The sequence below is a fragment of the Columba livia genome, chromosome Z, assembly GCF_036013475.1.
Source record: "Columba livia isolate bColLiv1 breed racing homer chromosome Z, bColLiv1.pat.W.v2, whole genome shotgun sequence".
Taxonomy (NCBI): Eukaryota; Metazoa; Chordata; class Aves; order Columbiformes; family Columbidae; genus Columba; species Columba livia.
The window spans coordinates 11,353,762-11,368,904 of record NC_088642.1 but is presented as its reverse complement, the minus strand read 5'-3'; the positions used below and the strand labels follow the sequence as shown (position 1 = coordinate 11,368,904).

At 42.6% G+C, this 15,143-nt stretch overlaps 1 protein-coding gene across 1 annotated transcript in view; it reads left to right on the top strand.

The window, feature by feature from the left end:
* Positions 1 to 14,782, top strand: part of CCBE1 (collagen and calcium binding EGF domains 1) — a 103,264-nt gene extending 88,482 nt beyond the window's left edge. Inside the window, exons 6-11 of the mRNA XM_065047214.1 lie at positions 3,873 to 3,979; positions 9,946 to 10,066; positions 12,003 to 12,142; positions 12,235 to 12,270; positions 12,814 to 12,849; positions 13,982 to 14,782. Coding sequence (XP_064903286.1) covers positions 3,873 to 3,979; positions 9,946 to 10,066; positions 12,003 to 12,142; positions 12,235 to 12,270; positions 12,814 to 12,849; positions 13,982 to 14,215 — 674 coding nt within the window. The 3' untranslated portion in view covers positions 14,216 to 14,782. The remainder of the gene's footprint in view (positions 1 to 3,872; positions 3,980 to 9,945; positions 10,067 to 12,002; positions 12,143 to 12,234; positions 12,271 to 12,813; positions 12,850 to 13,981) is intronic.
* Positions 14,783 to 15,143: the final 361 nt, after the last annotated feature.

Genomic DNA, 15,143 nt, shown 5'->3' with positions numbered 1-15,143 from the left:
CAACACAGATGATCAACTGAACAGTCTCCATGCAAAGGCCGCCCACGGCACAGCTCCCCGCAGAGCTCTCCCCTGCCAGCATCGCCTTCTCGTCCAGCGTCAGCAACACAGAGCCTTCGAGCACACGCAAAGAAAACACATTGCTCTGCCGAGCAGATCTCTTATCGATAGGTACCGCGGGGCTCACCGGCATCTCGCTGAGATAAAAGGACCCTTGTCAGGACAGCAACATCATGCGTGAGCTACACTTCATGCTTTGGAAAGACTTCACAAAATGGGGCTGCTTTAAGCCTTCTTGGAAATAATTTCAGTTTCCTGGTGCAGGTCTGTGCAATGGAAACAGGCTATGTAAGTGCCTTGCTCAGGGCTGGCCAAACCGACCCTAGTAGGTGACCTTCATATCTGCACCACGTGTGGGTGGCTCTGTCTAATTGCTTCCTGTCCCTTCTGGCCTGCCCTAGGTGGCTTCTGGCTTTATCTGTGCTTTATTCTGGCTTTATTCACAGTTTGGTCCTGATACAGGATCGGATGGGGGTAGAGCAAATGTTTGATGGATGACTCCTTCCCTGGGCAAATCATCACTTCTGTCTGGTATGAGTTAGGGGGATTCCACCTCTCTCCTGGGACACAGCTCGTGCTTGCTTATGTGACACTGTTGGACTTCTTCCTCTGACAAGTCAATCCAAGTGGATTTGCAGAAATCTCACTGGTATGATATTTCCCAAACATTAGCTGACCCCCCCAGTATTCATCTTCATGGATTTTTACAGCCCTGTTTCATCTATACTTGTCAGCCCCATGTACCACATCCTTCTGGAAGATGAACTGGATTTTATAATGAAACACAAGGCCAAATTCACTGCTTCTTAATCTTCACATAATTCCACTGGTTCTAGTGGGATAGCATTAGGTTTCAAATAGCAGAGGCTCTGACAGTTTCTCACTATGACTGTATGTCGCTTTCAGCAACATTTCTTAACACAATGTGTGCATGTTATGAGGGAATTCATCTGGTAAGATACCTATTAAAAGAAATTCTGGTTAAGACTAGTACCAAACCAAGACTTTGCTGGAGTTTGAAAAAACAAAGGCATTTTTTCTAATGGTTCTACATATGTGCACCTGTAAATCCTACACAGATCCAAAAATGGACATGTCAAGACACTGATTTTTTTAAAGGAAACGGAAAAATCGGTTGGAAAGGAAGAACTCTATAAGGAAGCCACAATATTGACTTGTGGTCAAGAGAAAACTTACCTTACAGAAGTATCAAGAGCTGTCTTGATTACAGCACATCAATTCCTTGTTAAGGGAAATAAATCCCTCTGTGCTGCAGATTCTTTGTTCTATCAGAGAAAAACTTGTGGGCAAAGAAGCTTTGGAAGAAGTCAAAGGTAAAATTATTAGCATTAGAAATACAGTAGTGAGGAAACCAGTGGATGCTGCATAGTCAAGTATCTTCACACAAAGGCAGGAGTCTCTCTGGGAGGTGTTGGGGGACAAATAGTCTTGGAAGCAGCACAGCTGCAATTTGGTGAAATTCTGTCATATGTTATGTAGAGTTCATCAGAAAACCCCAAGTATTACCTTTATATTCGAGCCATATGAACATTGCACAGAAAGCTGTTTGGTTACTACCAAGCTGTGTGTTATCAGAAACAGCAGGGAAGATGGTTGCTGCCATAAAAGGGCAATATACTGTAAAGAGGAATATAATGGGTTATTGTAATGCAAAGAACTGCAGCTGTGGGCACAGGCAGTTGGTGAGTGGGGAAAACCCCAAAGCCTTTGCCTCCTAATGTTACAATCAATTCAGCACTAATGCCAATGTCTTATTGCTGCTGGTCATTCCAGCATCTTGCCCTTGCAACCTTCACCTACCGGACTAGGAGATAAGAGGTATAAACCTTTCACAGAATCACAGAATACCAGGTTGGAAGTGACCTCAAGGATCATCTGGTCCAACATTTCTCAGCAAAAGTATGGTCTAGACAAGATGGCCCAGTATCCTGTCCAGATGAATCTCAAAAGTGTCCAATGTTAGGGAATCCACCGCTTCCCTGGGGAGAATATTCCAGTGGTTGATTGTTCTCATGGTATAAAATTTCCCTCTTGTGCCCAATCAGAGTCTACCCAGGAGTAACTTGTACCCATTGTCCCTTGTCTTTTCCATGTGACTCCTTGTAAAAAGGGAATTTCCATCTTCTTTGTAGCCACCCTTTAAATACTGGAACATGGTGAGGAGGTGTCCCCAAGCCTTCTTTTCTCAAGGCTGAACAAGCCCGGTTCTCTCAGCCTTTCCTCACATGGCAACTTCCCAGCCCTTTGATCATCTCTGTGGCCCTGCTCTGGACCCTCTCCAGCACGTTCACATCTTTTTTGTATAGCGGGGACCAAAACTGAACACAGTATTCCACATGTGGCTTGACAAGCAACGAGTAAAGTGGGATAATGACTTCTTTGTCTCCTCTGGTGATGCCCTTGGTGATGCAGCCCAGCATCCTGCTGGCTTTCTGTGCCACAGCAGCCCGTTGTTCACTCATATTGAGCTTGTTGTCCCTGAGGACCCCCAGGTCTCTATCCACAGAGCTGGTCCCCAGACAGGTAGATCCCATCCTGTGCTGCACTTCTGGATTGTTTTCTGAAAGCAAGCATACCTGATGTGGCATTATATCCAATGGACTAAACATACTGAAAACCAATTTTTCCTAAATTTGTGCAACACTGGTCCATAGATGGCCATCTGATGGGTGCAATGTTCCTTATTGGAGCCTGCGAACATTTCAAGAAAAATATCACACATTATCTTTAGTATTGGGAAATTCCATTTTTATGGAATATTTTCAGATGTTTTCAAAATCAATACACATTTCTGAAAGATGAATGACATTAAAGTGTATGTCCAAGTGAGAAGTACAATTCAATAGCTAAACACATTGTAGCTGATCCTTTTTGATGATTTTGGCTTTCACCAGAAGCACCTGCAGAGTTTTTCTATGATGGGACATGCTCTGAAAGGTCAAACGCGTCCAATAACCCTTCCAGGTAACATAGCACAAGGCCACACATCATATACAGCGTCTCAATACAGTTGACACTTCTTAAGAATTATATGCAAAAGAAAAAAGCTCACCTGGAGATTGCCAGTATGCGTCACCCTGTGTTTTGGAAACCACATTACTCTTCAGGCAGGCAGCTGTTAAAACAATGCTTGATTTTTTGCAGTGCAAAAACGCCTCACTGCATATAAGAATGGGAAAAGGATAAAAAAAATAACATTTCAATATCTCTTACAGTTTGAATCATTTAATGGATTCCTGAAAAGATTCCATTCATGTGTAGTATCAACAGGTGTGACCCTTTCTCTTGCGTGGATTTAAATCCCTGTCATTAATCTCAATTCCCATCTCTGCTCAGGCTGATTCCATTACATGGAGGAATAACCAGCAATGATAAGAAGGAGTTTGAGCAAAGTAAATTAAATGACCATATTGTGAAGGATCTTACTATAATTTATCGCACATGAAAATTTGCCCTTTGGGGGACTATAAATCAGTTCAGACCTATAGGGTTATTCTACCCTATACACAAAGATAAAAGAAGGGGTGTAAACTTTTTCAGGTATTAAAAAAATATATTCTCTGGGGACTGTTAACTGGAAACAGCTGCTTTTAAAATTAGCTCAGAGCTGTCCCTGCAACTTTTCTAAGCCTTCCATAGCAATTCACAGTCAATGCATTAATAATGGCAAGATTCTCTCTACTTTTCACAGTCTGAGGAAATGTAACATCCTTCAAGTTGCTTTTGCAATCACTTTATGAATTTCTTTCCTTTGGATATTTATATTTGTTTTGGAAACTGCTTTCTTTCAGCTGGGCTTCCTGAGAAATCTGAAAATGCGGCAAAACCGGGGACATGCTGCGCCTCTTGTAAGGAATTTAATCAAATAAAGCAGACGGTTTTACAACTGAAGCAAAAGGTATGAACACTGGTCAGCGATGTCTTTACCAGATCTGCATGTTTTATGACAACTGAGGTAAAATTTAAGTGTTTGGAGCTGTCACTGCCATGTGACTCTTGTGCCCATAAAGATGATGGCAACATATTTTAAAATTTTCTAGGAACAGCATTGCTTCCTTATGCTTCTATATTGCTTTAAACAGATTGCTAACGGAGCTCATGGAGATGGGTTACCAAGCTTGTGTTAAGAGAGTTTAGCAAACACCCATCCCACTCTGAGCCCAGGTTTATTGGCAATCTGTGCTGGCCTCAGCTTTTCATTCATGCTGAATGCACAGGATTTTGGACTTGATCCACCTTTAGTGTATGTCAGTGCAAGACATTCTGCAGACATGGGAAGGTGGAAGAACATGATTTTGCATTAATAAGGTGCTGATATAGGATTCTTGCCAAAAGGAGGTGTGTGCCTAAACAAACACATCACTATCAGATACATTACCTTTGACTTTTTTAAAAATAAAAACCCTCAGTGCCAACCTTTTTTGTTTCTACCTGTCCCCTTATAAGTATGTTCTTAAAAACTTCTCCTGATCTTTAACTTCAATTGTTCCAATATGTGGTCTCCTTTTGCACTTAGGTAGGATTGAAATAATCCAGAGATCCAGCTCAGGACTTGGAGAGCCAAGTACAGGGGTGCAGGTGTAATGCTTTTTCTGGTGGCATCTCCTTTAAACATTCAAGTTCTCTCAAATGGAAATGTTCTGCAGAAATGTTCTCAGAAATGCATGTTGACAGGCTGTAATTATTTCACCCAGGGTGCTCGTTTACCATCATTGTGTCAAAACATACTTTGGAATGTTCGTTTGTTGCATTTAATATTATTCATTCAATGTCATTTATATTAGGAAGAAAAAAATCTGCTGCACTAAAGCAAAATACACCGAGCTTTGAGGTACTCTTTATGACAAAAATCCCATAATATCATGTTTACCTTCTGAATCAGTATGATGACATATGCCTGATGGAAACTGTGATTTTCACACAAATGCTGGCAAACTGGTTTAAAAATGATCCATGCTTTTGGGCGGCTGCTTGTCCAGCCGCAGTCTGTGATGCTGAGCAGTCTCGTACAATCCCCATGGAGGGACCTGGGGTCACACTGTTGGCCAAGTTGTTTGCTGCAGGAATTGGTAGAAACCAATGGCCTGAATTAATGGAAAGTTTTCTGTGTTCAACTTCCACTGTTAGGTGCTTGTGGTCAAAACTCACCCCTGGAAAACTAACACTGTCAAAACCTGTTGCTGTGGGCCCTTGTTGTTCAGAAGCCAAACTAAGCCACTCTTGCCTCATAGCTGAGTCTTCTCATGGTCCATAGCCTGAATTTTCCCCAAGTGTCTTCCTAGTGGGATCTGATCTATTTGGCATCCTCAGAAGGGGCCCACTGGGTTGTGCCTCATACAGACTGAGCTGGAAGCAATGGCCCTGATACCCTCAGCATTTTCTGCCCCCCAGAGAAGGAGCTTTTGTCCATGCTGAGAGGAAATTTGGCCTCCTAATGGTCAAGTTCTTTTGGGAGGACATCTCTCAATATCTGTGGTTGAAGCTGTTCTGTTTAACACAAAAAAAAATTAATTTATCTCTGCCAGAGAGACAGTTTATGGGAATGAGTCTTCAGTCTTGTGGTTAAGGCTTTCAGATTTTTTGACCTTTATGTAAAATTATGTTTAGCAGAAGAGCCTGTGAAGGATGCAGTCAAGTTAACCCTACAACTGGGAACTGGGGTGTGCTTCTGGAAGTGGGAGTTGTGGTTTTGTGTCTACTTAGGCAGGGGTGAACTCAAGTCTTGCTACCTCTGGTGATAGCACAAATACCTTTTTAGAGGATTGCAACATCCATTCCAGATCCAGGACAGAGTTGTTCTAGGATCAGGAACAGAAAGTCACCTTGCATGGTCATCCAGTGGGATGCACTGTCCCAAGATGTGCAAGATGTCCCCAATGCGTGTGGGCAGTCCTAGGTTCATCTCAGACCTTGTCAGAAGGAAGAGTGGAAAGCTGAAAAACTGGTGGAAAGATACCAAACATGCTGAAACACAGCCAACAATTTTTAAAAAATGAAGTAAGCTGGATCCTATTGCACAGACATATTTAAACATCTTAATTAGAAAGTCATGTTCCACGTCACTCCCATCAAGCACTGTCAAAGTCATCTAAACCACAGATCTCCTAGCAACTGCCCAAAACTCCAGATGCAGCATGCAACACAACATATGTGGGTCTTGTTTCTAGTACTGTCTTTCTTTAAAATTTACCCTCAGTAATATCTGCAATCACATGGAAAAAAAATATTTTCCAAGGGCCATTAAGATTTTGAGCTGTGGATGAAGAAAACCAAGGTCACTCTGGACCAGGATCCTGGTTCAGTTAAAAGGTGAAATAGAAATTAAGCCAGTGAGTATAGCTAATCCCTAAGAGGATGTGAGTCAACATCAAAACCAAATGGTTTGACCCCAGTGTATGTAACAACCACTTTCAGGCCAGAAGATATCAAAAAGCAGTGAGCTAGACCAGAGCCTGGGTATTTTGGCACTCCTTGTGTATGCCTCAAGCCCAGCTGACTCAGTGGGGAAGCATGTGTAGATGCTTTCACAGCAGTTATGTGTATTTTTGTTGTTTTTTAGGTTTTTTGGTTTTGTTTTTGTTTTTTTTTAATTTACTAAGTTGTTACAACAGCCTTGCTGGCAGGAACAAGTCAATATTTAAGCAACAGAAAAGAATGCACTTCCAAATCCTCCTCATGATGAATCTTTGCAAGTTTTTACTCCAGCCTGGCCATTTGCAATATAACCTGAAGAGCAGTCATGCCAGGGACTATACTAAGTTATTACTGCCAGTTGGGATGGCAATAGATGCCTAAAATAAGATTTGGACAGAAATTTAAGTACAATCTCTAAAGAGGACATAAAATAATCTGTCACTCAACTGTGGCCACCCCTAAGGAGAAACACTCACTGACGACACTGAAAATGCTCTCACAAAATCTGCCTGAAAAATATAATGCTCTCAGGTAGTCGCAGGATTGAACTCCATGTCTTGGTTTTAGCATGGTGGTGTTGGCACTGCAGAGCCCTCGGTTGATTTGTGTCATGTAATGGAAGTTTTGCAGTATGATGGTACTTGCAACCTTCCATTCATATCCATCCAAGACACTGCTCTGGACAGGGTGGACGCACCTCCAGGAGAAAACACTTTGCAGTGTGCTGACCAAAGCCAGCCACTTGACCTCCTCATGCTGGTCACTGCCCAATGTGGCTATGACTATGAGAGCCCCTAGACACTGAATTTCCCTCTTCAGCCCCAGGTGTGAGGTGCTGTGACCAATGGAGCAGCTATTTATGTTCAGCAGTCCCACACTTTGCTCTGTGCTGCAATAGCTGGGATGTTGGCTGAGAAAGCTGCAGGGTCATTGGTAAACAAAGCAGATGTTTTTCTTTGGAAAAAAGAAGACAACAGTGCAAAGAACACACTAGTACATGTGCTGGATCCCCACTTTCTATGTGAGTAGATTCATAGGAGTAAGCACATAAGAAACACCCTGTGGAGCTTCTGTGAAGTGCTGACCTCATCCAGACACTGGTTTCTGTGGGAGTGGAGTGAATCTACCGAATTCTTGTAAGACTTACATCATGTCGCTTAATTTGCCTTTAGTGCAATCATCTTGTCTTTGGAACAGCAATGCTCTCCAAAACCTGAGTCACAAATGGCTGATAAATCTTTGTATTCCTGTCATCACATTTTGAATTCCTGTCTGAAAATTCAAAGCAGTGTTTCGGAAATGCCACCAGGAACTGTCTCTGCATTTCTAAACTTTTTTTTCTCACTTTTGCTTCCTTCAGAAATGTTCTGTGCATCCAACCCCAAGCTGCAAGCAACACTGGCTGCCCTTAAAGTGCATTCCATAATTAATAACTTGTTTGCCAGAAGAAATTTGCCCAGTTATTGCACGAACTGCAACTGCACACCATTATTTATTTTCCGTGCTTTACAAACACTGGGTTTGCAGTAAGGGCAGGAGGGTGTATATCAGATAATATAGGAGAAACAAATAGTAGTCTTCGAGAACAGTTAACTGCAGGGAATTCCAAAGAGCTGATTAAAAGCATTGTCAAATAGCCAGAGTCATCATGACTTTTATTTAATGCAGTTCTCTCATGAAAATATTGCAGAATCCAACATCAAATTATCAAGTGAGCCAAATTAGTTCAGGGCAGCAACAAAGCTGACCCAGGGATAGATCTCCCTGGTATTGCTGAAATAGCTCTCCAGTTCTACGCAGCAGAACAAAATTCCCAGTTCTACAGGCAGCCACTTGCCACTAATAAACTTATTTCCTCACTGCAGACCAGCCTTCTGGCTCATCCTCTCCCTTCAGCTGCCTCTAGAGAGACTAAACATTTGAATCACAAAATCACAGAATGTCAGGGATTGGAAGGGACCTCAAAAGATCACCCAGTCCAGTCCCCCTGCCGGAGCAGGAACACCCAGATGAGGTTACACAGGAAGGTGTCCAGGTGGGTTTTGAATGTCTCCAGAGAAGGAGACTCCACAACCTCCCTGGGCAGCCTGTTCCAGTGTCTGTCACCCTCACCATGAAGAAGTTTCTTCTCATATTTAAGTGGAACCTTCTGTGTTCCAGTTTATACCCATTACCCCTTGTCCTATCATTGGTTGTCACTGAGAAGAGCCTGGCTCCATCCTCCTGACACTCAGCCTTTACATATTTATAAACATTATTGAGGTCACCCCTCAGTCTCCTCTTCTCCAGGCTAAAGAGCCCCAGCTCCCTCAGCCTTTCCTCATAAGGGAGATGCTCCACTCCCTTCAGCATCTCTGTTGCCCTGCTCTGGACTCTCTCCAGCAGTTCCCTGTCCTTCTGGAACTGAGGGGCCCAGAACTGGACACAATATTCCAGATGTGGTCTCACCGGGGCAGAGTAGAGGGGGATGACAACCTCTCTGACCTACTAACCACCCCCCTTCTAATACACCTCAGGTACCATTGGCCTTCCTGGCCACAAGGGCACAGTGCTGGCTCATGGTCATCCTGCTGTCCACCAGGACCCCCGGGTCCCTTTCCCCTACACTGCTCTCTAATAGGTCGCTCCCCAACTTACACTGGAACCTGGTGTTGTTCCTGCCCGAATGCAAGACTCTACACTTTCCCTTGTTATATTTCATTTAATTTTTCCCCACCCAACTCTCCAGCCTGTCCAGGTCTCGCTGGATGGTGGCACAGCCTTCTGGCATGTCAGCCACTCCTCCCAGAATTTGAAGAATTCTTCCAAATAGGTTTCATTTCTAAATATATTCAATCTGGGCAGATTAATGCTTAATGGATAATTAAACATCTGATGTCATAGATAATGACATTTTAAACTACAGTGTGCAATTGTCCTTACATTCTCACTTACCTGAGCTTTGTGTCTCTACACAGGGCATATCCAGACGTGTGTTGGGTTAAAGAGTATGGTTACAGGGCCGGATCCGCAAAGCATTTGGGGCTCTCATTGAAACCTATGAAAAGTTAGGGGATTTTGCAGCAACTGAGAACCTAAATATCTGAGCAAACGTTGCCCTGAGGAAGAGCAGTAAATGCATAGGGAAAACCTCAAATAAGGAAAAAAAGGTTTCCTGAGAAGATACAAATAGTTATGAGACTTAAGTTTTTGACAACTTCTTGCTGTATCTCTCCTGACTTTCTCCTGCCTCCATTTGGATTGACTTGCAGTATTTCCATGGTGACTTGAAAAGTGAACAGCCTCACACAGTAACATCTTTTCTGATGATTTCAGTGAAGGATATGATTAAATGTTTTATGTTTTCCTGAAGTATTTAAATATGCTATTCGTCCATATGAAAGCTTAACCAAGAATGTAATTTATCCAACTGAACAATGAAGGGCTTACATTGATTTTTGGTTTTGGCAGGTTGCTTTGCTACCAAATAATGCTGCTGATCTTAGCAAGCAAATCACTGGTGAAAAAGTGCTTGCATCAAATGCATATATCCCTGGCCCCCCAGGTCAGCCTGGCCAACAAGGTCCTCCAGGTAAGATACAGACCAGAGGGATGCGAATGTGCAATGGTGCCATGGATAAAATTAATAAGCTTCAGTCCTTCAGTATGATATGATTTCATGTGTTTCCTCTTTTGATTGTTATTATTATATTTGCATTTGTGCTGAATTTAAAAAGAAAAGCTCTCTGGTCATTATGGTCAGGCTTTGTCAACTGTCTAATATCATCCATTTTGTCTTAGTCTCCATGTGTTTCTTGGTGTGCAAGCTGTGTTTGTCCTCTAAGTGTTAAATTTCTCCCTCTCCCTGAAATATCTCACCTGCCTCAGTTGTCATTTCCTGTATTTTAACTCCATCTTAAAACACTTCCATTTCATTTCAGGAATACCTTTTGCTTTAGTTCACTGTTGTCAGTAGAACAGATGATGTGCTTTCAGTTGCAGTGGTTTGTGCCAACTGTTTTATTTTCCCTCATCTGGTTTTGCAAAGATTCATTTGTTAGTTTTACATTGTGTTCCAGATTCAAAGGAATCTGAAAAGTAAAACTCCACTCACACATTCTTTGCTAAGGTATAGCTTGAAACAATTTGAAAAGCAGAGAGTTCCTAAAACTCTAATTTAAGCCAGACAGCTTGCAACCTATAGCAAATGATGCTAAAAATTTTGCCAAGCCTGTTGACTGGAGATCTAATTTTGGGCTGGGGATAAACCCAAGGAATTTTGGCATTGTGCTGGGTTTCTGCAAGATTCTTACAGAGGACTGGCAGATACTCCTAACCAGGTTTGATTTACTCCCTGATGAACTGCCCTTCACTTATCCCCACTTTTGCAGTCTCGCTTTGTCTTTTTGAGCCTTTATCTCATTTTCTTGGAGGATGAGCATCTTCAGTCTTCGCTATGTCATGAGTGCAAGGACAATGTGGTTAGAGATTCTGCGCCAGACTCTGAACTGTGCAGTGTGCCTCCTTGCAATCTCTCTAACGTAGGCCTGACCCTGCAGGTCTTCCATCTGGTTTCCCCATGGCTGAGCTGTCCAAGGTACCGTAGAATTATCTGTTCTGCTTGAAAACCACCCCTGCTCACCTCCTCCTCTGCCCTGCCGTTAGCAGCGGCGTGGCTGGGTCTTCAGGAGGAGTCCGAGAGGTTCACCAGTGAGTTTAGTTTTACTCCTTTTGAAAACCCTAAGTGTATGTATTCTGTCCCGCTGAACCCTTTTTACTCTCTGCCTTTCCTTTTCTGTGTCTTTCACATGCCCACAGTATAAAGAAAAGTGATTTCCCCTCTAGTTATTCAGCTAGTGACGCTTCAGTGTTCTTTATTTTGTGCAAATGTTGTTTCAGGTGCCTGATTTTCTGTTTTGCTTCATAGTTTTCTCTTGAGATAAACACATGCTTTGTTGCCCGGGTGTTTCCTAAAAACTACCATTCTCTGCTGAACCAGCAGAAGCTGAAAATAATATAAAGCGAAATGGAAGAACAAAGCCTTTCTGGCCCCTAACACACTGGCTACCATACTGGGCAAAAGAGAGGTGCAACCCACCACTGAAAAGGGCTTGCTCCTGTGCCAGTCATGTAGATGCCTTTGACCCAACACTCCTCTGAGTTTTTGGAGGCTTTCTTTTTATGAGATGTTCCTCAAATTTGACTTGTTCTTTCCTTTTCTTTTTTGAGTGAAAATGACGCGTTTCCACTTTTCATTCCCAGTCTGCGTCCATAACCATCTGGCAGTGGCAGTCTTCGCTTCTTTGTATACACAAAGTTTAATTGTTTAGTGAACATCTCTTGTAGCTACTGTCACAAGGAGTAATGTTGTCTCAGATGAATGCCGTGTTTGTTGTGTTGTTGTGGATTCAAGTGTGTTAAGGCAACCAGTCCGTTGAGCAGTTAAAAATTGGTCAGTCCCCACTGCTTGCACTGATGAAGTGTCCCAAAGGCTTTTCTTGGCAGGTAACCTTTGCTGTCAATTGCAGGGGCTCCAGGACCAAAAGGGAGTCAAGGAGTTCCTGGGTCACCTGGACCTCCCGGACAGCCAGGCCCTCGTGGATCAATGGGACCTATGGGCCCATCTCCAGACATATCACATATTAAGCAGGGCAGAAGGGGCCCCGTGGTCAGTATTTTCACCTCCCATCAAGCATTTCATGGCTGGGCTTAGCAACACAACTTCTCACATCTTTGTGAACATTTTATTTTCTCTTGCAGGGCCCACCAGGAGCCCCAGGGAGAGATGGTAGCAAGGTGAGGAGAGGTACTTGTTTTCCATACTATGGGCACATGAGAAGTACAAGCTTCCTAGAGAGACTGTCTGCACACCTGTAGTCACACCCTTTAAGCTTAATTCCTTTGCTAAACTGAAAATGTCCCGTTGTCTCACCTCTTCATGTCTTCCTTCTGCTATATTGTGCTTGCCAGTCTTTGAGTCTTGCAAATAGCACTGTCAAGCCGCTTCCTTTCTTTTCTCTGCAGCTCTTTGGGCTTTTCCATGAAGAAATGTCAATGCTTTAGCCCATTTCATTAGACTGCTTTTTTGTTAATTACTCCTGTTAACTGGTTTGCTTATTACTGTCTATGAGTAATATCAGGAGTGTGAAACTGTGCGCCCAGTAGAATCAGCAGCAATTTCCTTGTGCTCCTCCTTCACTTTTCTATTCCCAAGCAAGCATTAAGCTGGTGATTCTTGATGTGGGGAGAGTAAGGAAGTCTGCAGAGGCAAACTGTGATTTTTTTTTTTTGTTATTTTCTTTAGTCACAGCAAACTAACTGAGGTGGTATTGATTACAGGGGGAGCGAGGTGCACCAGGACCAAAGGGGATACCTGTAAGTATTGCTCACAGCAAGCTTTTCCACAGCAAAATGATGACTACTAACAACATATCAGCTAAAAAGGAGGAAAAAAAAAACTCAAACAAACAACAACAACAAAAAAAACCAATAAACACAACAAATGAAACCTCTTTTTTGCATGCACACAAAATGTTGGAAATAAAGCAGTTCCCTGTTTTCACCCAAGTTTTTTTGCCTATACACCTCCTCCCTTGCTGGGTGTTGACACTGAGGCAGTAAAGTGCCCCTCTGCCCCATGACAGTGGTGGGACAAGCTGAGAAGGCAGAGCATGAGGTTCCACACGCTGTGCTAGTTAGTACAGTTCAGCCACCACTCCTGGTGGGAGCTGGATCCCTGGAACCTTTAAAAATCCTGCTCCTCATCTCCCTCGGGGATTTGGGAAGCTATAGGCTTTGAGCAAGTCATCAGGAGAAGGATGAGTATTTACAATCTGTTTTCAGATGACATTGTTAAAAAAATTATCTCTTGTGGTGTTTTCTCATTAGTGGAATTGATTTTTTAAAAGTGTGGCCAGCAGGGTGCCCTCAGTATTAAAAAAGTGTACTTTACTGTGTGAAGTTGGCTAAAAAGAAATTATGGTTTTCTAAAATCAGATAAAACTAGATGGATAATCTCTGCTTTGTAATTACCAGTACATGTAGTGACAGACAGGAGCAGGGTTACCGTTATGAAAAAAAAAAACCCTCCAAATATCAGCATTCTTGAGATTTTTTTTTTAGATAAATAATAATTATTGATTGATTAGTCATTCTGATAATGTAATATCTATCAATTTAATAAGAAGGAACACAGGGAACCAACATTTATCTCTTCTATTCCCATGAGGTGAGAAGGTACTCTTACGAGGGAGATACATCAAAAGAATCGTTAAGCAACAAGACAGCTAAGCATCATGTAAACGTAGGCTCTGTCTGCAAAAACATTTCCTTCATTTTTAAAATTGTTTCTTCAGCAGCTTGATTCAAAGAGAGATGTTTAACTTTTGGCAACTGATATGAAGCAGTATTTTACCAAGCTACCCCTGCAAGAGTAATTATATCAGCCTGTTTGAAAAGTGTAGGGGCAAAGTGGATTATTACTAATGACCATGCCTTGTGACTGCAGGGCCCACCAGGCTCATTTGATTTCCTGTTACTGATGATGGCAGACATCAGAAATGACATCGCTGAGCTGCAAGAGAGAGTGTTTGGACACAGGACTCATTCATCAACAGAGGAATTTCCATTACCTCAGGAATTTACAAACTATCATGATACAGTAGATTTTGGATCTGGAGAAGAATACAAACCACGGGCAGCACCCAGAGACTCCAGGATACAGAAGGCAGCCCATCCTTAGCTATGCCTACTGAAAAATAGAGCCCCTTTAGAGTTCTTCAATATAAAAATGCACTGACAATGTAAAATACGTTTTTTCCCCCGTTTTCTCTCTGCTTTTCCCCAATCATGCTGCCTGTACTGTAGCTTTCCTTGTTCATGGTAGCCTCCTTGCAGCAATTCCATACTGTCAAGCCTGCACTGTGCATTGTACCCAGACTATCAAGAAAACCTTTTTAGTATGTAATACAATTAAGGCATGCTCTAGCTAATGGCACAGACCACAGCATTTCATCTGCCTACCTTGCATTCTATGTCCAGTACCCAAATTTTGCCAGGGGTAGAGGCATGGTTGAACATCATCCCCGAATGACATCAACAGTGAAAACATTGGTCCACAGTTACTTCATACATGTAAATGTATTACACCACTGAACTCAAGTCTCCGGCTACTGTCCCCAGGCTTAGGACAGTGTGAAAAGTGGATCCCTCTTTCACAGCAGGGGCCAGCTGTAAGTGAAACATCTTCTATTATGTCCCACCATGGCAGAAAAAAAGAAAAAAAAATACAGCCAAGCAGTGATACAAGGGTGCTGCTTCTTGATCTGGAAATTATTTGGTTTTGTATTGCTAGAGTATTGTTCAAAGAGAGTGGAAAACATGCGTTTGTCCTAAACTAACTAACTTCCCTTACCATTCTCCCACTGCGCACTGTAAAGGCCAGTTCCCTTCCTCAACCGATTCATGCTGAAACATTACACAAAGACGAGCAAGAGAAATGGGGATATATAAAGCAGGAAAACGAAACATAAGTGCATCAACTAGGCTCACTGGCAAGCACAAAATCAATCCCAGCCTCGCAGAAAGAGTTGGATCCTGACCTCCGGTAGGTGCAGGTATTCCCTGGTGAAATGCTGAAGTCCACGTGAAACTCAGACCAGAGAGAGGTG